General features: G+C 37.5%; 2 protein-coding genes across 2 annotated transcripts in view; one reads left to right on the top strand and one right to left on the bottom strand.

The window, feature by feature from the left end:
- LOC134743744 (uncharacterized) overlaps positions 1-22560 on the top strand; it is a 467732-nt gene that overhangs the window by 241568 nt on the left and 203604 nt on the right. The gene's annotated exons all lie outside the window — the stretch shown is intronic.
- Positions 1-22560, bottom strand: part of LOC134743725 (mucin-2) — a 100466-nt gene that overhangs the window by 4464 nt on the left and 73442 nt on the right. Inside the window, exons 2-6 of the mRNA XM_063677337.1 lie at positions 5561-5651; positions 4606-4783; positions 3766-3968; positions 3141-3344; positions 153-2716 (exon numbers count right to left, since the gene is read on the bottom strand). Coding sequence (XP_063533407.1) covers positions 153-2716; positions 3141-3344; positions 3766-3968; positions 4606-4783; positions 5561-5651 — 3240 coding nt within the window. The remainder of the gene's footprint in view (positions 1-152; positions 2717-3140; positions 3345-3765; positions 3969-4605; positions 4784-5560; positions 5652-22560) is intronic.

The raw sequence follows: 22560 nt of genomic DNA, 5'->3' as shown, positions 1-22560 counted from the left end.
CTTGCTATTTTGTAAAATAATTGGTGTTTGGAAATTGGGCACAAATGGAATGATATCGTCATTAATTTCGGGCGACGTCCCTAATAATTTATTGAAATTATTAGGGACGTTAACAATAGAATTAATCGGATCTTTTTTCGTTTTATTCTTACCTGCTAAATCATCTTTCGTCGGCGACAAGCTGACGCCCTCCGCATCGTGTATATTAACATACGCCCCGGGCCTAGGAATTACTTCTACTACTCGCGGTATATCTTGAGGGTTTTTAAAGATAGCCTTGGGTGGATGTTGTGTCGTCGGAGTCGTAGGTGTTTCAGTGACAGGTGTGGCGGTGATAATCGTGCTCGGTTTAGGAGCCGGCAAAGTTACAAATTCTGTTGTTACAGGTCCATCAGGAAGTGTTGGAGCTTTAATAATTACTTTTCCTAGTTGCGGTGACGTGGGTTTGCTCGCGGGTGGAGGAGGTTCGTAAGGAAAGTCAGTCTCATCACTTATTTGAACAACATCTGCCATTTCTCTCTGAACAACAGGGGTGGTGGCGGTAACTTCCTGAACGAATGGTCCCGGTTCAAAAGTAGTATGCGCTCCTTTTCTGCGCTTAAGCGTGTCTGATGAGTAAATAACTTGACCCTGAGAGTCCAAAGTTACTTTAGCACCTTTCTTTTGGAAATTTTCTAAAGCAGGCGTTAGCGTTTCATGTAATCCATGTTCTAAGAAGTCTTTACTTTCACTTAAACAATTTGGCAATTCATTCAAAGAGACATACTCAGTTTCAGGTAGTTTTCCAGATAAAACTGTTTGTAAGTTCTTCCTGACCATATCAGTGCTTCCATAAATACCTTTGTTAAGGCAAACTTTTTGGTTGTTATTTTTAACATCAGCTATTGTCACATAGTCCCCAGAATCGTAGATATTATCCGACAAATTACTTTCTTTTGGCACAGGTGACTTTTTGTTTGACAGTTTAGCAGGAAGTACGCCTTTGAGCTTACACATTAAATTATTGAAGGGCTTTAAATTAATTTGTGTATGAGGTTTGCTAGATTTAGTCAGGTCGGTAATGTGTTTTGGCTCTTTCGGTTTTTCTTCTACAGGTAGATCTAGTTTAGGTCTACTGTTTGATTTCTTAAATGTACCTTCTTTCTCTGCATCTTGCTTTTTACAAATATCAACCTCTTTGTTGCTTGTTTCGCTTTCGTCATCAGAATTTGTTGGAGTAATGACACAGAGTGAAGGAATTCTGGAACTATTGATTGTAGTTTTATATCTTATTCTTTCTATTCTGTCCGTTCCTTCTAAATCTGAGGATTCTGAATAATCTTGTTCAGATAGACTATTCTTTCCGTGAGCGCTGGATACAGAGTCTTCGATCGGTGAACTAGAAGTATTATGACCGGAATCCGGAGAACTGGTGCCTGTGCTTTTCTTGGCACTTTCAATATCAGTTTCTGTATGAATTTCAGCTACGGCTGTCATTTCTCTATTATTTCCGATGTTTCTAGTTATAGTGATTGTAGAAGTTGGCACTTGGTTGATTTCAGGCGACGAATGATTATACATTGCCTTTTCCGTATAAGAACGACTAGGATTATATCTAAGGCTGCTGTATGGAGATTTTGAGAATGAAGAACTCACGCTTCTGTCTAAACTAGCATTAGCACTGTGAATGTTGTTGCTTCTGCCGCGATTTAATTTTGTTAACGAACTCTTTCTTTCTGGTACTTTGGGCCCTATAACTAGCGACCTATCACTTCCAGCAGCCATTAGCGTTGTGCAAACAGTTCCAGCGGAGCTTGTAGTAGTGCTAGTTGATCCTTTACCAAATAATTCATATTCGTTCTCAGCAGTTTGACTGCCAGTCGAGTTAGAGAGGGCGTTGCTGATATGCATTGGCGTGCTAGGCGATATTTCTTCTTCTTTTAATGTCTTTAACCCTGAATCCATATGGAATGAGGTGTAGTACCCTTCTGTATCACAAGAAAACTCGGAACTCGTTTCTAAATCCTCGTGTAAATCATGTATAATGTCAGGGGTGAGAGTTCCTTCGCTAGTAACGCTGCCTGATCCAGAAGTGTTAAGGAATCTTCTTCTACTAATAATTGAGCTCGGTGGACCGTGATGGAAATTAAGTGAGTTATTAGATGTCGCAGCCGAAGTTGAACTTCGGGGTGGCACTGTGGTGGACGTTATTTCTGATCCTATACTGGTTCGACCCGACTCTGAGCTGGCCGACCAGTTACCGCTTGACGAATGTGGTTCATCCTTGCCTATTGCTGATCGCCTTTGTCTTCTTTGAGCTGACGTCCCCCGTAATTTGACCCCAACGTTAATGGTTGCCGTCGTTTGTGCCGCAGGCAAACCTATGCTCTTTTCAGAAGAGGAATACGAGGCACATCTTTGATTCGTTCTCCTGTCCTCATCTCCCTGGCGTTTCTTACGCATAGTTACAGTTTCTTGTACTTCTTTATCTTCTTGTCTAGTGGGCGACTTTGTATCTTTCTTGTCAACTTTCATGGAGTCCTTAAAGCTATCTCTGCTCGCACTCGGAGATCTGCCGATCATTTTCAGTCGGCTTCTACCCCATTCCTTGAGAGTATTAAAGTGCCCTTTCTTAGTTACGGGGTCAATAGGACTCTTCTTAAGAAGATCGCTAGAGCGCGACCTGATGACAGTGCTATCTTCGATCTCTTCAGAAGCCGCGGCATTTGATGTATCGCTACGATAAAACAAACCAAGCAAAGCATTAGTCACACGCATAAGGCAACTTATAGTTGTAATACACAAAGAACGCTTCTTAGTCTCGTAACATCGGCGCTCTTCAAAGATTTCATTAATCGTGAAGCTTATGAACAATTAGTGTTCAAGTGCACAATTAATTGGTTGTCCTTGTTTAGTAGGAAACAATGACAACCAATGTTACAGTATACACAGAAGCACAAAATATTATTAAAGATTTGTTAAAAGTGCCGTAAATTGAACAAGAACATCATTGAAGCCGACACAGTACTGTGCTCAGCGGTTGTTAATGGACGCTTTAATAGATTACATTATCGAGGATGTAAAGGGGTGATTATTACTATGGATTCATGTGATGGATAATGTAATTTATTAGTCGGTGTAGGTGCAGTCTAGAAGCTTACCCAGCTATAGCCTCTCTAAGCTCTTTCTGATCAGTGCCGGATATGGTGTTGCGTCTTTTACCGCGGGGTTTCCTCGTGCGCGTGCGACGCTTCACCGTGTCCGTCTCGCCGGTCACCGACTCCAGGTGCAGCGACTTACGCGAGCTGGACATTCGGTCGAAGAACCTGCCCGACGTGTCGATCGCGACCATTTCCGGGGGAAATCTGTCAAAGCATAAGTCACGTATATCTGATGTTGCGGGTATCAGGCGGTTAGTCTGCCCGTTTGTCTCCTATATCATCCTATATCTATATGTGTTTTTAAACAAACAATTAGTATTTGTCTTTAAGGTCTGTAATTTACCCTCATTTACAATCAATCATAAGAAACTAGAATGATGTGCAGTTACAAAGCCAATTAACCTTATTGGCGTTGTTATTGTCATATTATCAGTAATCATTAACATTAACCTTATCTTTAACATATTAAAATAATTACTAAAAAAAATAGCGGGATCGAAACGTCTGAATGACGCCATCTCAATCAATGGAGCAACCCTATTCTGACTAATAAAGGCTGCATTCTATTTACATAAGATGAGATTTCTTTTTCTCTGTCTTGCCTGGGTTTCTAATCTATACTCACTTGGAAGCGATGACCCTCAGCTGTTCCTCAGGACTGGGCAACCTGTGGTCGATGGGCTCGTCATCGCCCGAACCACATTCGGACAACTCATCAGGAGTTAATGTCACGGAACTCTGAATGCGCATGGAAGCGTCCGGCAGCGCCGTCACGTCGCCGACAGCCTCTTTTGATGTCCATTTCCGAAGGTGCTCTACCACTGACGGCTGAAATGTTTTTGTTGAGGCTTTTAAGTGTTTGCGTATTTAATAATGCTACTGATTTAGTCACTTATATTGCTTTCTTAATAAATATATGAATTTTTTTATTGTAATAAGCCAAAAGAAAATGAAACAGAATTTAGAAATTCAATCCGCTAGCGACGTTCTTATGCATACAGTAGTGTAGCGTCAGTTTTTATCTCGGTTTATCATATTAAATTAAGTAGATGATAACGGAAAAGTGTCCAAAAATGAGTTTTAGCTAATGGAAGCACTTAAAACTGAAAGGTACCTAAACTAAAGCAAAATTTACAATTGTCGTCTAAAACTAGTTTCGACGTTATTTTTCGCCGTACTGAAATCGTTAACATTTGTTTTATTTAACTAATACCAATGTTCCAAACTTTCAGGAACAAAAAGGAGAAACTAGAACCTACATCTGTATATGATCCAAATTCCAAATGTTAAAAAATGTCGCTAAGGGCCATTGCAGACGGACTGCAACCCGACTGCAACTTGTATGGGAACTGCAAGCCGACGTTACAGTCGGCGTGCAGTCGGGTTAAAGTCCGTCTGTACCGGCCCTAGCTAAACATTATTTCACCCACTTTCACTTTATCAATAATTTCTTAGAAATACTTACAATATGCGTCTCAATCTCCACATCGACTTTCTGATAAATCCTTCGCCTCTTCGTACTAAGCACGGGCGTGCAGAGGAGGTAGGGGGAATGTTGGGAGTCCTTCCTTAGCTGGTCGAGGATGGAGGCCGAGAGCCGGTCCGTGGTCGCCTTCTCGTACAGGTTGCGTAAGCTGGTGGGCCTGAAATGTGAGAGCGTTGAGGTTTGTACTTGTACGGTTCACGGGTTACGATTGGGAAATGGATGCGAGAATACAGTAAGCAGAAAAGTTGCTATAAGGAAGTGTAAAACATTAACGACCGGTCTGGCCTAGTGGGTAGTGACCCTGCCTGTGAAGCCGATGGTACTGGGTTCGAATCCCGGTAAGGGAATTTATTTGTGTGATGAACACAAATATTTGTTCCTGAGTCATGGGTGTTTTCTATGACGATATACATATAAGTATGTATATCGTCGCCTAGCACCCATAGTACAAGTACAAGCTTTGCTTAGTTTGGGGCTAGGTTTATCTGTGTAAGATGTCCCCTAATATTTATTTATTTATTATTTACTTATTAATAATCCTATTAAGTGTACCAAAAGGATTTAGAGAGTGATAATCGAACTATTAATAGTTCATCATAATCTAAAGATATCTGAAATAACCATTCTAATAAATGCCTATAATGTTCTTTATAAAATAAAAGGTCTTTTAGAATAACACTATTATTATATTGGCCGGAAGGTAACGTACTGTTGCTGCTGCTTACTGTCACGGGCATTTCACTCTCAAAATATTTTATACTCTGATGTATTCATGCTCATAAACTAGAATGGAACGGAAAAATTGCGATTCATTAAAAATGCAGTCAAACGATACTCGCTGCGGTCTTGCCACATCTCTTGACGGATTTCCCAAAAATATGCGGTGCGGGTAAAAAGTGGTATCTTTTCTCATACTTAATAATGCAAATTTTACCTTGTGTCAGGTGTGAACAATTCCTTTTTGAGGGGGTGGCTCGCCGTGTAGTGAACTTTGCGCAGCGCAAAGTTTGACAGGCTTCCCTCAGCTGTAACAACGAAAAAATATAACTAAATAAGCAACTGAAACGATATTTCTTGCGAACTGAGTTTCTTTTGAACACAACGCTTGTAACCCAAATAAAGTTTGCTTTCAAATAACAAAAGTACAATATTTTTTCCGAGTTTTTCTTTTAGTTTTTCTTTCGCAATTGCGTTAAATAGGTACATAAACGGGTTATCTTTTGAAAAAATGTAGTCGAATCTAAACGGCAGAATTATCTTGGTAAGAAATATGTTTTTAATATGAATATTTAACTAAGATATACTCGTTTATAATCAATTAATCAGACATTGTTCATCAGAAATAGGGATTATTAGTCACAAATTTATACGGGTGTGAAACGTGGACAATGACACAGAGGGACAGAGAAAGACTTGAAGCCTTTGAAATGTGGTGCTGGCGGCGGATGGAGAAGATTAGTTGGACCAAGAGAAAATCTAACGAGGAAGTTCTTAACCTTGTGCAGGAGAGGAGGTCCCTGTTGCAAATCATTGAGAGCAGAAGAGGGAAAATGGTTGGGCACCTGTTACGACACGACGAATTCATAAAAAATATTGTGGAAGGGAAAGTAGAAGGAAGGCGGAAGAGAGGGAGACCAAGAAGAACATACATGGACCAACTAAAGGAAAAGATAAACGTCGTGACGTATCAGGCGGTCAAACGAAAGGCTCAGGAAAGAGATACATGGAAATTGCTCCACCGACAAGAGCTAGGCTCTTAAATTAATGATGATGAGTCACAAATTTAAATGGCAGGGTGTAATAAAGGTGAAATTGACTAATCACCTACCATTATTTAGCCCACACAGGTTATCGGGATTTATGTTTCCTACTGCGGTAGATCATTTTACATGCTTCGGTAACTGTTAAATACTTTCTCCACTTGTATTAAATTGGTTTTTAATAAGTGGTTGGAACCAATTAGTACGTCCAATAAAATGTATAAGAATGATCTGTATGCCACTTTTAGACGATCACCAACGGAGTACCTATTATCGCGAAGAATTTTAATAAGACTCTATATTGTGAGTCCGATACTTAATGCTATCATATCACAATACGTTTCTAATTATTACATTAAAATATATAAGTAATTGGCGCCATTTAACACTAAAAATGGGGCTCTATAACACTTCGTAAGGAACTGTGAGGTTATCAATCAAGTGTGCAATCAACTATATATGTGTGATGTAATAAAAAAATACACTAATACGTTATCCAAATGGGACCAGGTTTTAGATCTGTCACAGATAGATTATGAAATAAGAAAGGACCAATGCTAGACTAGCAGACTTAGTGTTATACAAGACTTAAATTAATAGTCACGGAATGGCTCTCAAGCACACTTTAAACTAACATTTAAAATTAACAATAAAAATAAAGCCTCTACTCTAGTATTAGCACCCTTGGACGCTTGCAAATTATACTCTTGCATGTTATTACAGCTTCTACTTAAATCTCAAAGAATGTAAGAAATTTTCAAGGCAACTGGCTGTGGATTATAATCGGTTTGAAAGATATAATAATAATTAGATGTACCTATTAATAATGTTCATGAAAACGTAAATGTAGGATGTGTGGATTATAATCGGCTTGAAAGATATAATAATAATTAGACGTACCTAGTAAATGTTCATGAAAACGTAAATGTAGGTAAAATTATCCATATCGTTAGTTAGGTTTTATAACTAAATGAGATTTCTATATTTAACTGCATATTCATTTAATGAAGACCTTCATTTTACGACTGATGCCATTTAAGAAATTAAATATCACAGGGTATAAATAAAACGTTGCATATAATACACGGTAGAAATATAACTTACACGTTAGGAATGTGACGAAGGCGGTCTAAGCCTGCTGATAAGCGAATAAAACGTGCTTAGAGTCATAGCAATAAAATATTTTACAGCAGAGTTGTAAATCAAGCCCAGTAAGCTGTAATAGTCATTTAAGTGTAGGATTAGGAAGCTTCTGCAGCTTACTAGTATAAAAACACTCATAAGCCGTGTTGAAATGGATGCAATTTAATAACTATTGAAGTTATTCGTATGTTACTACAACCCAGCATGAAAGAGACTAATTAACCTCAATATTACGTAGTAATCGTTTAAAAAAAATCGCTGGTGGCCTAGCGCCTAGCGGTAAGAGCGTGCGACTTGCAATTAATATCTTGCAATATGCAATATAAAAAAAAGCAAAACGTACAGACGCAGATACTAATAATATTGAACTCATATTAAAAAATACTCATCTAGGGCCAAAATCCAGAGAGGAAAATGTCGGGAACGTTTGTATGGAAAAATGACCACTAATGTATCCTCTTAAAGTCTTAATAGCTATGAGATGAGAAATACCTAAGTAAGTTCTTGTTAATTAATTACTATTTGTTCGTTACGTTCGAAAAACAACAAGGGCATAAGTAAGGTACCAACTGTACCAAGCAAGGTGCGCCTATCTAATGCAATCAACCCATGGAACGATCTTGATGATCTTTACAAATGAACTTACTGAATGAACTTATATAAATGTTAAGTGTTAAGCATTAGGAAATGTTGCAAATTCGCTTTCGCTTAATACAATTCATAGTCAAATGTCAGTTGTTTGTGAAATAAGTGTGTTTTGTATTCTAAATATATTCAATCAGTGTAATTGGATTCTCGAAATTAACCGATAAAATTTAGTCAATCCAAACGTCGGAATCCGAAACCCGAACCTCTCGAGCCCTTTTGTTCTAATTGAATAGAAGTCCCAGACATCGTTCGTCTATTTTCGACGTATAGGGCTGTATTGGCTCTACTCGCTTCGCATACGGCCAGTGCAATAATGCGCATTCCGCACTTGGCATAAATTTCCGTTGGCGTTGATATAAGCTGGTCGTTGGACCGTACCACAGCGGAATGCTGGATGCACTTAAAGCATATTTAGGTGCAGGGCAGCAAAGTTTTTGAATACAGCACCACATCGTAAAAAACCAGATAGCAAAAATCCTATTTTATATAAAAGTTAGAAGGTCGGATAGCAGTCGCTTTCGTAAAACTCCGGGCTCCTTTAGTCTACGATCAAGGAAGTGTTTAGTTATTCTTCAAAATCCTGACATATTCGAGAAGATGGGGTGGGGTTTTCCTTTCTTTCCGGAGCAGATTTCCTATTTTTTTTAAAGAACTTAATTTCCACTCCTGCGTGCACAGGCAAATAATGCAATGGATAAAGAGTATAAAGACGTTTAAATCTTCACAGGTCCACAGTCAATTCAATTTCGCCCTATAATCGTTGCAAATGGAATTCCTCTGTGAATGGCGCGCTAAAGGGTACTGCCCTCAGGAAACTAGTTCCAAATAAAACAGATAGCGATATTGAATAGAGCTCGGAACCGCACAAGTGCAGCCATTGTGGGTCGGCCTTGGCTCCTGGGACCGCAGGAGCTACGTGGGTGGCGACTCCGACCCTTACCATGGATTACAGTAACCAGTGACTGACTTCGTAGCGCGTTTGCAAGAGCTACCTACTTCTTATTTACCGGTCACCAATGTAAACTGATATATTCTAGATTTTTGCAATCTGTTGATAGGTCAGATAGTTATCGATCCTGTAAAAATGATCTATATATTTAGGTAACAACTTCTTAGACTTGGATATATACTTTGCTGATAATCTCGGCCTTAAAATTTAAGACGTCATTTATTGTAAGTAAGTTAAAATCTTCTTATGATTCTTTATGTTGCCATCAGTTTGTAACTTAATATAGCTCAAAAATAACTTCTGGTAGTCTCAAAAGAAAAACATAAATACGAGCAAGAACGTGAACATTATTAATGTTGTATTGGGTTGCAATCAAAACACTCTAGGTGTGATACAAATGCATGCACGTTCTCACCCACGCATTGAACAGAACATAAAAGGCTAATAGCATAAATTGACCTCCATTAAATTAAAGCACTCCATATTTTAAAATGTTATGAGTATTGTCGAGCTAGAAATTATATTATTTCTGCGTTCACAGTTTGAACTCATAGTTGGTCGAGATTTTTGTTCCATAAGCGTTGTTCGGGTAATCCATTGCCTACGGGAGGCAGGCCTATGGGTCACGACTTTGAAAAGGCCTCGCAAGGCCGCTGCATGGTATGTGCGCATGCAATTGTGTGCAATTTGTACTGGAACAAGTTCTTGCTTAGCTTATCCCTTTAGGGTATACACATTACGATTCTTTCTTATTTCTCTAAGTAGTTATATGGAACAGAAAATTATTGCAGTTTTATGGTTTTTTTCGAGAACTTAAAACAAACTTAATTAAGTTCTTTACTTTGCAACCTAAACCTGAAGTGAATAAAATACTTTCCTTCTTCAATAAGAGATAAAGAGTCGGCGAACTTGAGAAGTAATTCGCACGCAATCGACCGTAACAATTTATGGCTTGGGAACTTGCGAAAAGATTCCTAGCCCACCAAACGAGGTTACTTAAGCCACTGCTGCGTATAAGGAAGGGATTTATAGATCGTACTCAGCGTTTTAGCTTTAGATTTCGCTTTCTATTATGATTCATTGAGGATAAATCCGAAGGTTTCTTTTTCTTAGATTATGTTAGTCATGATAATATGAGACATAAGCAAGTAAGTCGAAGATAAGGTAAATAGTATTTCATTAGTAGTGAATAAATCTTCATCCCAATCTTACTTGCCTAAAGATAGCTTACCGTCACTTACACCGTTATCATTGATCAGTTAATTGCATTGCAAAATTGCACATGTGATAAATACAATTGTGATTGACTGACTTATTTGATTTGATGAATTGTGTATATTTAGCAAGCTGTTACTGTTTATTTCTAAAACAGTAAAACTATCTATCTCATATAGATACAAGAGGTGTTAGTCTGTCTATGATCGCTCATACATAGTCACGAGGGTGAGAGTATACCGTATACCTAAAGACGCTAGCTCTAATCGTCATTTTATAAGAAATTAACCTATGGAAACTTTATTTTTAAATTGACATATTTATCTTACAGCATTTTATCCATTATACACCTTAAATTACGACAAAGTAAATGATCAACGACTTTCTCGACCGGACCCTACTTACTTTGAAGGCGAATTTAAGTGCAAACTTTTTAAAATCACAGTGGTGTATGCGATATCGGATTAAGTCTTAATCTGGCAGGCTTCTTGAGGGGCATTAAATTTTCATGGTGCCAAGGATAGCTTTTTCTTGCATTACCATGAAGCCTGTCTGTACGGGATCCAATTACTTGGCTTAGTGAATTGAAGTATGTAGCCGAGCTGGGGATGTATTAGCATTTTGATGAATACTGTGGGAGCGCAGCGTTGGACTAAGTTTATATCACTATTGTTATTAGGATTTCCATAACACTAACAGAGTGTATTAAACTTTGGATAATATTCAATATTGCATGCGTGCTCTCTTTGACAGTCGTATCGAGACCGAGGAAGCACGTTTATGTAAAATAATGGAAATTTAGAAGTATTATGTAAATTGAATTAAATCCGCGATTTTATCTATACAGCCTATATAGGAAAATGTTATGTGAACGCCAGCTTGTGGGTATACTTAAAAGCAGTAATCAAGCGAACATTATTGCATTACTATGCAATTACGTATGTATAAATATACACATACATTGTCAATTAAATAGATACCTAACGACCCAGTGTGTTGAAGTGAAAATAAAAAAAAGTTATTACGATCTACGATTCTGATAAAAATAAATACAATTATAGCAATCGCGAAATTATCGACCATGTAATCTAAGAACCAAGTATTTTCATTCCAAGATACAGAATAATTAATGCTCATTTGTTTTTCTTGTCCACTACACTACAACACCGAACGACCGACTTATATACCTATACAAACTTTATACCCATTCATGGATTTCATGGTATTCTGTAGGCCGAGCACATGATTGACGCGACAGTATCTCGCCGCGAGATAGGCTACCCGTCTTTTACTAACTGTATGAATTAAAGGGGGACGGGTAGTCTATGTATGTCGCGGCGTCGCGGCGAGATACTCTCGCGCCAATCATGTGCTAGCCCGGCTGGTATTAGAAAATGTAATGAATGTGAATGTACAACACATGAGTCATTTAATGTAACTCTATCTATTTCGGGATCGTCTGGGAATCACAACAAATGCCGACAGACTCGACTCATTTGTCGCTGCGTAAATCTTTGCCTTTCAATCAGTTACTGACGTCTCGAAGGTATTTGCTGAAAATGTCCTGCTGGGAATGCAGACAGCAGGTGCAGTCAGTTAAAAGCGATCCAACAAGGCATTGTTACGAGGCCTTTCGAATAATGTAATTTGTTATGTTAAAGAATTTCGTTCAACCTTACTTTGGTGTGCTTTGTTGACTTTTACAGTACATTACGACACCAGGTGCTATAATAAGCACATTACGTAACTACGTCGCAAATTAGGGCCATATGTACTGTAAAACGTAACTGTAAATAACTATTACTTAATGCTGTTTTAAAAAAAAAAATAGCTTTTATTTCACTGCAACTTTTGTAGCTTTGGCACCCTTGTGATGGTTTTCCGATACCATTTTAAAAGGTACTTTTCAGACACTTGCAGGTGAGAGATGACAATCAAATGTTATGATTCAATGAAAGGCTAAATACCATGCTGGAGCTAAAGTTTATCACATGAAGTCTGCAATAAAATAATGAAACCCGAATTGAGATTGCAGCTTAGGGCTCGTACGAATTTTTTGACATTAGAATTTTAAATTTACTGACATTTTTGATACACATTGCATGGCGAATTCATCCATAGTTTCTTCATGCAATTTCGCAGCTCACTGTACCTTGATGAGTTAACTGAAAAAATCTACGATTTAATAAGTTCTTGAGTTCAGTCCCGTGCTAAGAAAAGCTGTATCGCTAAGACGAAAACAGATGCTTTGCATGATGCAGTAACAATCCCTCATAAATATTGTTTTCGCTCGCCGCCGATTCAGCGACAAATAATAAGGCATCCACTTATTTTGCAAGGAAAGGCTTCATGAATTGCTGATATCAGCTCTATTCTAAATAAGAGTACTTCCTTTGAAGTAAGGAGATTGTATACATTTTCAGTAGGTACATAATTTGTGTACTTTCTTCACTGTCCTTAAGCGTTTGACTAGAAGTTTGGGGAAAGTGTCCGCTTTAGATCAATTTTGTCGTCTTAGTATTGATCCGTATGGTATTGACTATACTATAATATTCACAAATGGGTGTGTCTTTTGACCCAAGAATTCGACTTAGTTTTGAGTTAGGTTTGGCCGTTGAACTATTAAGTAGGTGTATTAGTTAAAATTTAATAACATGTAGTAAACTAACGCGTTTTGTACCATCAGCCGCAATAGTGCAAGCCGGCTTTATCAATGAACTCATTCATAATTTCTCCATGCAATTTCGCAGCTCACTGTACATATCTGGGACTTCGGTTTTCGTGTTAATTCAAAATCAACCACATAAATCTCTCATATCGTACACGTAATATTGTGGATGAAAAACAGCATGCACGTGAGTAATTATGCTGCCAAAATTATTAAATTAAGCCAATTATACAACGGAGGGTACAATGATTTATTTCGAAGTTGTCCATAAATGGCGTATTAAATTGTTTACCATAAATGTTTATTTCGTGTGCCTAATAGACCTATTTTGACAAAGACTATCCTTGTTTGGCAAACAAAATGTAAATTAAGGCAAAAAATTATGCGAATGTCTCCGACTATGGTTGGGACGGCGATATTTCTTACAATGGAAGTAAACCTAAAAGTTGAAGGCATGTAGCGGCCTATTATTATTATGACCGAAGGCGAAGGGTCGAGGGTTGAGAGGATGAATATTGCTGGTCACATGTGACTGTCATACGGCAAGCATCGGCCGACAATGGGGACCTTTTACTTAAGTACCGCAACTCCCATTTCGCTCAGTAGGGGCTCTGTTATTGGGAAAATGGACGCTAAATTTTCAATAGAAACGTATTTATGTGACTAATTAAAACTTTTGTCATAACTTTGAGGACAGCAGTCGTTTGGAATAATTAATATATTGTTTCCAAAACTTGTAAATGACACCGTAGTTTACAATAAGTGAAAGCTTATTCATCTTCGGTGGTGCGGCTAATGTTTTATCGCAGCATCTTAAACATCAGATAAAAATAATGCATTAGGTAAAATTTTCGGTCTACTAAACCCCAAAACAACAGCATTTTACAAGTTGTAACCTGAGCTGTAGCAGCACAGAGTTACCATAACAAATGTCACGAAGTGTCGAAATAATCCCGGCAGTGTTTGTTAAATAAGTAGGAATTACTAGCAGGCAATAAAGCAGACACTTTTATTGTCGGGAAGATTTACACCAGGACACTATCGACACGTATGGGACGTTAAATCAGGACACAAGTGTTCTTTCAGAATGGCCTCTTATAAGCTAATGCGAATCGCGGAATGGGAAGAGTTCGTAAGGTGACACATCTTTGAGATATTTTCAGTAGAATATTTTAAACAACTACGTAGATTAGGATAATAATTACGATCTGGGTTCAAACGTTACAGATTTATTATACAAACCCCGTATTAGATTTGACATATATAGTTTTACGATTACCAACAATGTAAAATTTCAGGATATAAAAACTTGTTCGACCAATTCTTACAAAGCAGAAGTACTCAACAACTATGCGTAAAATCAGATGCAATACCTACGCCAAAAACACTAAAGGATAAAACGTGTCGTGCAGCGTGTAAACTATTCATAAAGTTCTTGGTTAAAGTTAGCAAAAGACATTCAAGGCTGTGGCCAGTCTGAACACGTACTGGCTATAAGCGTTGTTCATGTAATTTATTATTTAAACGTTAGGGGACCCACTTGAGTTCCAAAATAGTGAATACGTAGTAACTGAAACACATGAATGTTTATTTACAAAGCACGTAGTCTGGCGTGAGCCAAAGTTTGCCCGCAATTAATAAAAAAATCATCGGTCTTAGTGTTGTCGGTTGATCATGCTTTTAAGATTTGCACGCCAGAAATGAATATTGGTGGAGTATACGCTCCCTCTATACTTTTCGTGAAACCCTTGGGTAATGACTGAAAATTTTCGGATTACGTTTTTATAGACATGTTTGGTGGAGGTGAATGAGTTGTGAAGCTTAACGATTGACCTGGGGCGACCCTTCATTTTATTTGGCAGTAAAAATGGGGGACAGAATCAAATTCCATGGTAGACTAAATAAGTATGGCTGTTCAAAGTGTTCAAACTTAAATACAGTTTTAGAAAGATGCAGGGCTGCAGGCATGGATTTCCTTTATATAATTTTTGATGAAATTATCCTTATAGCCTGAATAAAATGAATTAAAGCTGTAAAGCCCGTCACAGACGGAGCGATAATATATCGGCAGATACCGTAAGATACGGCATCTTACGATATCTTTCACGTACTATTTAACAGAGTTCACACACGAAGCTGTAATATAATTATATTTTGGTATCTTACGATATCTTAAACATCGCAAGGCATCTTAAGATACCTTAAGATGTTATAGCTCGGTATATTACGATATATTTTGGTATATTTCGTCTCTCTCACAATGTAGGTGCTCACAGACAGAGAGCGATATATATTTTGGTATCGTTGGCGTGTGTGGTGCTTAGCGATAGGTACTCTAAGATATCTGTCGGTATCTTACGGTATCTGCCGACATATTATCGCTCCGTCTGTGACGAGCTTAATCGTTATAAGAAGTATATGTTAGTTTTTTTTATATACTACATTCCACTTTAAGTAATTACCGAGTGCGAAGTGTGAGCTATAAACCTCAGGGGCTGCGCACGCGGCGACGGCAGGGATTTATTATGCAAGGGTGTCATTTCAATCGCTAGCCGAGCACGAGAAAATCTAGGGTACTGGCGAACTAATCTGAATGTGCTTTTCGAATACGCGTACTTGATACCAATGTCGGGGTCTCAGTACACTGGTTATAAATGTCGTGTACGCTTTAGCGTGCATTGGGATTACACAGACATTATGCAGAGGGTTACGCTGTATACCACATTTTATACTGATCTATTATGATTGGTTCATGGAACATCATGTGAGTTAAGCGACTTTGTACTTAATTAGACACGCTTTATATTTGCTATTTTGGTCCATAAATATAGTTCCAGGGTGTTGTGGGTATATATTATATACGTTGAAATAATTAACAAAAAGTCACTTGTGTTTAGTCATTTAAACAAGATCGTATTGTGTAATCAAAGTGCATGCTCTTCCTTACCAAAACTTATACAATGTAACTTGGAGCGTGAGTTTACGCGTTTTCATAGAGCCTAGTGTCGTAAGACGTTACGTTACGCTGAAAGCGTCATGTGAACTTAACATAAACACGCTTTTTTCCCTTACAAACCTACAATTTACGGTACCTATGAGAATATTAATATAACTAAGTTAAATTTGTTCCAGATGATGGAACTTCGCGACTTGTTTGTAGTTATTATGTAGTGTTTACAAGTTAAATAAGCAAAGTTTGTCAATACTCGCCGTATATCCCAAAGGAAATTTCTGTCTTAAGGAAAACGGAAATAGAATTATAATATAAGTAGGGTATCTAACTTATAGATATTTCATCTGAAAAATATGCGAGTGTGCAACAGTAGCCTCATTCCCATCAATTTAAATGTTAATATATTTTTCCTTTTGTATTGTGGGTTTCATTCCCATCAATATTTAGATGTGTTTACGAGGTATAAAAATATAAGCGAGGTATAAATATATATCTTCAATTGATCATCAATAAACATCTCACGCACCTACATTTGCATCATTGAAACTTATTTCTAAATCAGTGAAAGGCTGTACAGGTGTAGGTTACATACAAGTGTAAATCATAAATTTAGAATGTGTTAGGTTTCAGACCAGACGCGACACGACGACGCAAGTTATGAATTTATAGATGACCTAGTCACTAGACGGGCAATTCCCGTAAATCTTAAGGAATAACTCTCATAAGATAATATTTCAACGGCATGAACCGCAATATCTTGATATTCGCAGACACCTTGACCAAGCAGATATTATACGCTTAGTGGTCACTATTAAAATATCAGTTTTATGTCAAAAAATGTGACAAATCTATAAAATGGAATGTTATTCTTGAGATTATAGAGATAACGAACCAACCTGTTTGTATTGTCTGAGAAACTTTTACAATTTGATTTTCATGATTCGGTGTCAAGCAAAGCTAGCTTATATCGGTTATACATTCTTCTCATCCAGACCTTTCTCGGTAGTCTAAATATAATATATTATTAATAAGCGTTTTTTCGAATCTAACAAACCGTTGATAATCGTTTGTGCCTATTTACAAAGACAAACAAACACAGACAAAGTTTAACAGAGGCTTGTAAGTGGTGGTGGTTGCTTCGTTTTATGTATAAGGGGGTTAGTCTATCGTCGTCAATCACGTATAAAAGAAAGCCCACCTATAAAATTCTTGATCAACGATACTCTGTAGCACTTGCATTGGATTGTTCCAGAAAACTGATCAATAAAACTAGGGTATCAAATTGTCGCAACGAGACGAAGCCGTAAAGGGTAAAGGAAAAGTCCCAACCCAAACACGGTGCCGGTTTCTGTTCAAACAAATAGTTATTTATCCTTAATGTTGAGATTGGGCTGATACAACAAAAATTGTAACTAAAGGATGTTTTATAACGCTTATAAGATGTGCGTGCTTATAAGATGGAGGGAGATCGATTTCCATCTGTTTGCACATTTTAAAACAACACATTCATCTTTATTAAAATACAGCGGCCCACATTTTTATCAAGTCGGGCAATTTTGAGGTGTTTATAGCAATCTAAAAAAATCCTTCTTTTGTGTGAATGTGTTTGACACTAAATATGTAATAAGCTTGCAGGGGTTGTTATAAATCCCTGAATTGCTTAATTGGCATGAGAATTTAACATGAAATACTAGAAATATAGAAAACAGTTTTTCGACAAGTTTTAAAACTACATGATAACTAATAAGGTCACAAGTAAGTAATATGAAGGTGGTATAAAATAAAGCACGTAACGTATAAAGCATGTACCTAGAGTACCTATTTAATGTATATCACCGTAAGATCATTAGGCTGTTTGAAACTTTGAACGCATTAACAAAAACAAACGGTTATGGCAGTCTACGCCTCAATCCAATCGCGATCAATTCGGAGTCGGTGAGGCGTGAAACACGGACAATTAAGAATGGTGTGAAATTCATCGGCCTGTGCGATAATCCGACCACTGAGGAAATAATTAGTGAATGCAATGCGATGATATTAACAAGAAACAAATTGTTCCCTGAATAGATGTATACATATAACGCAAACCCTTGCAAAGCACCGCGAAGACATTTTTTATTAGGACCTAAGTGGTTTAAAGAATTCATGGCTACATTTCATTTAACTGCGGATTGATACTTTTTTATAGAGGAAATTGAAAAAAAGTTCATAACACGAATGAGAAGGCTCTCGGTTCCGCCTCCGCACCTGCCCTAATAACGTAGGGCCCACTGAGTTCTCGCGAGCACTCTAAATTTTCAATTACATCCCAATCACTGTGTAATGGCTGTAAATATAGCAAAGAGTTTCTACGCGCCCCGAGAACGCTGGGAGTAGATTTCACGGACGCTTCGAGAATAAATCACAGGACCAGCTGACGCGCCTTCTGAATTCTGGATGAGCGGACCGGGGTTGCTACCTTCATACGACTCGATAATTCAACGTAACAACCTGCATTTTATCAATTTACAGATTGTAAAGGAGGAAAATGCTTTTATTTTGTAAAATAAAGCGTGGAAAACGGCGACGTGTAATACCCGTCGGAACGTGAGAGACGGGTCTAATATATTTGCGTTGCAGGAAGGCAGAAAGCAAGATCAACCCCTGTGCTCGAGATGTTTCATAAAATTTGAGTCAGTGCCAAAATCTGAATCTTAAACAGGCTATGAGGGAAATCTACTATAAAATTCATATGTTTCCAGGTAAAAGGAAGAATTATGACGACTACATGAGCCTGTTTTAAAATGAAGAGTCTGGTTACATTTTGTTGAAGTTTTTTAGGGTTCCATACCCAAAGGGTAAAACGGGACTATTACTTACTAAGACTTCGCTGTCCGTCTGTCTGTCTGTCTCTCTGTCCGTCTGTCACCAGGTTGTATCTCATGACCGTGATAGTTAGACAGTTGAAACTTTCACAGATGATGTATTTTTGTTGCCGCTACAACAATAAATACTAAAAAACAGAATAAAACAAATATTTAAGGGGGCTCCCATACAACAAACGTGATTTTTTTGCCGTTTTTATAGATAATGGTACGGAACCCTTCGTACGCGAGTCCGACTCGCACTTGTCCGGTTTTTTTATTAAAATTGTTCTGTCTACGTAGATATTTCCATTAGACCATCTCGCTATACCGCAATTAAAATTGTTAAACGTTTTATTGCAAAAACCTTATAGCAGGATATCAAGGATGGGAACCCTATGCAATAAACATTAGTAGTCTATCCCGTTGAATGTGTTCGCGACAAAAAGTTGTATGGAGAAAATTACACGCATCAATTGATGTATAGGGCCATTTAAGGACAACACCAGGAAGCGCCGGTGACTGGTTCGACGGCATGCCTCACAGGAAAAATGGACGAGAAAAAATAATCGCCTCCTTATTAACTCGATAGAATAAATGCGGTGATCCATTAGGAAATATATGGTAGAGCACGTTTTATATGAACCTCTGTATACCGTTAGTTATCTTGGTTTATAGGCATTTCAAAAGAACTATAAAAAGATTCCAGCAGTCCTCTTGATAATGTCTGTGGTAACGCCTACTCCTCTTCATGGAGCATTAAAGCAATAAACTGAGTGGAAAGGTGCGGATGTCGATATTACAATTTTCGTAAAGTAGGGATCCACACGCTGCTAATCGTGTCATCATTCAAAGGCCTCGCAGTCTGGAGAGACATAATTTTCCAGGATTCCAAACGTTAATCCGGTCAACGAGAACGGTTTCGATTTCGAACTTGGCAAATTTGCTCAAGCAATGAAATCGTCGGTCTGCTTTAACAAATGTTATCGTGCACCTGTCCTCGTTGAAACTAGCGATTCTGAATAAGATAAGCTTTACAATAGCAACTAGGAAAGCAATTTTTTTTATACATGTACATAATAAAGGGAAATGTCAGTGACCGCATGTAATGCGATTCGTTGCGGTATTCGCGGGCGTGGATAAAATTGATTTCTGTATGCGTGCTTTGCACGCACACATGTAGATATGCATGTTCGGGGTATGCACGACCCACCCAGGCCGTTTCGAATGACAGACGATCGCAGTTTGCGGGACTCCCGGTCTCGAGGCTTTACGCAGGATGTCGCCCGGCGACGCGTGTAATGTATTCGATTTACTTATGCACTTACTGTTATGCTAAGTACGAGGCTAATCGTGCGTAAGTTTCTTAAGAGGCCGGTGTCGATTTTAGTCGCAAAAATGTAAAATTGATAGATTTCGTCGATGAAATTGTACACCTTTTGTTACCAAATTGAAATAAGAAGTACTGCTTTCTTTTAGCACGTCTTCTTATCTTGCCTTTTATCAGATCAATTTTTTGAAAACAGACTCACTAAATTAGTAATGATTTTTTTTCTGAAGGACGTTTAGGTAAACGCGCGTAAAGCACTGATTTTGTCGCTCTTATTTGTAAATTTCGTAAAGTTTGGACTGCTAAAAATGGTAAATTTGTATTACACATATTCTGTCCTTGACCTTTATCAGATTACATTTTTGTTATATGACTTAGAGTTCGAGAAAATGAAAGTTAAACGAATTAAATTTTCTCCAGAAATTACTTCAAAACAAGTTACAATTTCTCTGAAAATCGACTTAATTTCAACGTAATTTGGATACTTGAACAATCTACAACATTTGCTGAAACTATTCTTATACATCAATTTGTATAATTTACCACCATAATTTTTTGATGAATTTTTAAAAACTGCCCCTTCTCTTCATATATTACCGGTGACGGACGCTCGCGACCTCATTATTAAAAGGCAAGATGAGAAAACGTGCTTATAGAAACCAATACTTGTTATTTAGATATTACGTAACAAAACGTGTATAATTTCAACGACTAAATCTATCAATTTAAAATTTTTGCTCCAAAATCGACTACGGCCTCTTAACTCATTGGATTAATGAATCGGTAGGTATTTAAATTACGGTAGTTTCCTACAACACAACGCTAAGAAAGCTTGACAGTGTGAGCTTGTTTGATGAAGTTTATTATTTACAAATTAAAAGAAAAACGTTGTTGGCGAATATATTTACATCAAGGTATTTTCTCCAGTAAGACGTCTTATCATAGTATATAATGCGAGACAATGCAGTACAGTAGAAGTTCCTTTATTAATATTAATATTCGATATAAAGTTCGTTGCAAAAAGGTACAAGGTAATGAATTATAATTAAGGGCGGCTCGCCTCCCTCGCTTTAATGATTATAGCACAACATTAGCTGTTCCTACACAAATTACGAAGAAATGCGTAAACACGTAGGTATATAAAGGATAGCCGAGTTTAACCTAAATTAGGGGAGAGTAATGCGCTTTTTCTTTTGTTACATTTTTATACAGCACCTTGACTCTATTGTTGCTTTAAATTTCAGTTTAGAATCTTAAATTATTACGGTGTGAACAGACCTTCAGTGCTAAAGTTAAATAGTAATTTTAGAGTTTCACAAGAATCATCTATTTTCACAAAAATAAAACAATTCGTACTCTGTTTATTTAATAATAAGCCCTTTGAGCGACAAGAATGTTTGGAATCAGTTCGGTGTCTTGTTAAGAGAAAACTTTTAAGGGGTTCTATTGCTATACACCTTTTTTAAACAATGTTTTAAAAGCTATAGCAAATGTTATTTGGGTTTAATTCGCTAAACGTATCGAATATACGTGGCTCAATAAAGGGATAACTTTCTATGCCTATTTCAACAGACGTAAATGACGTAATGAATTTTCCGAACACGTCTTATTTTTCTCCCGTACGTACCGAAGTTTGTTAAACGTAATAAACTTTTGATGTAATGTAACTAGACATGTATAGTGCGTAATGCTTCACTTGTTTTAATGACAACTAACACAAAGTGACATTTCGCCGTCAGATAGTTCTGTTAGTTGAAAACAATGACATGATGGCGCCCATTACATAAGATTTGACCCTGTTCAAAAACGAAGTCGGAAAAACGGTCTAGAAGATAAATCTTCGTATAATCGAATGAAGAATTGCGATAGAAGCCGTCGGTTCGTTTAGAAAGCTATAGCTCGGTAGCAAGATAAAGATACAATCTGCGGCTCGTTAGCGCTCAACTTATAAATTTGAAACCTAACAAAGGCTCAAATAAACCACCGGGTGGGTGTGCGAACTTCGCATTTCAACAACTCCAATATAATGTAGATTGTACTCAATTGTATGGTTTAACGCTGTTTGACTTCTATAATTGCCGAGAAAGATGAAACTTTGCCTAAGTTAAAGCAATGGTCACAGAAAACTCCAGTTTAGCATTAAATTTGTTAGAAATGTGCGAATTTTCCGAGGTGCGAAGAGTTAGTTTAATTACCGCTGACGGGCAGGTTCAATTAAAAATATTATATTTTAGCGGGTCAGCACAATAACCTAGAGCTTGTGATCGAACAATATATTATACGTATATTTTGGCTATTTACCTATATATACTGCGTGTATTCATTCTAAAGCGCGAATTATTAGGGTTTTTTAGTTTGAGGTGCAAGGACAGAAATAAAATTATTATACAGCCTCATAGGACAAAAGCCATACATTACTGATGTA

This window comes from Cydia strobilella, chromosome 8 (assembly GCF_947568885.1).
Source record: "Cydia strobilella chromosome 8, ilCydStro3.1, whole genome shotgun sequence".
In the NCBI taxonomy this organism is placed as follows: Eukaryota; Metazoa; Arthropoda; class Insecta; order Lepidoptera; family Tortricidae; genus Cydia; species Cydia strobilella.
Note: the sequence above shows the minus strand (reverse complement) of the source record. Positions and strands in the feature narration are given on the sequence as shown.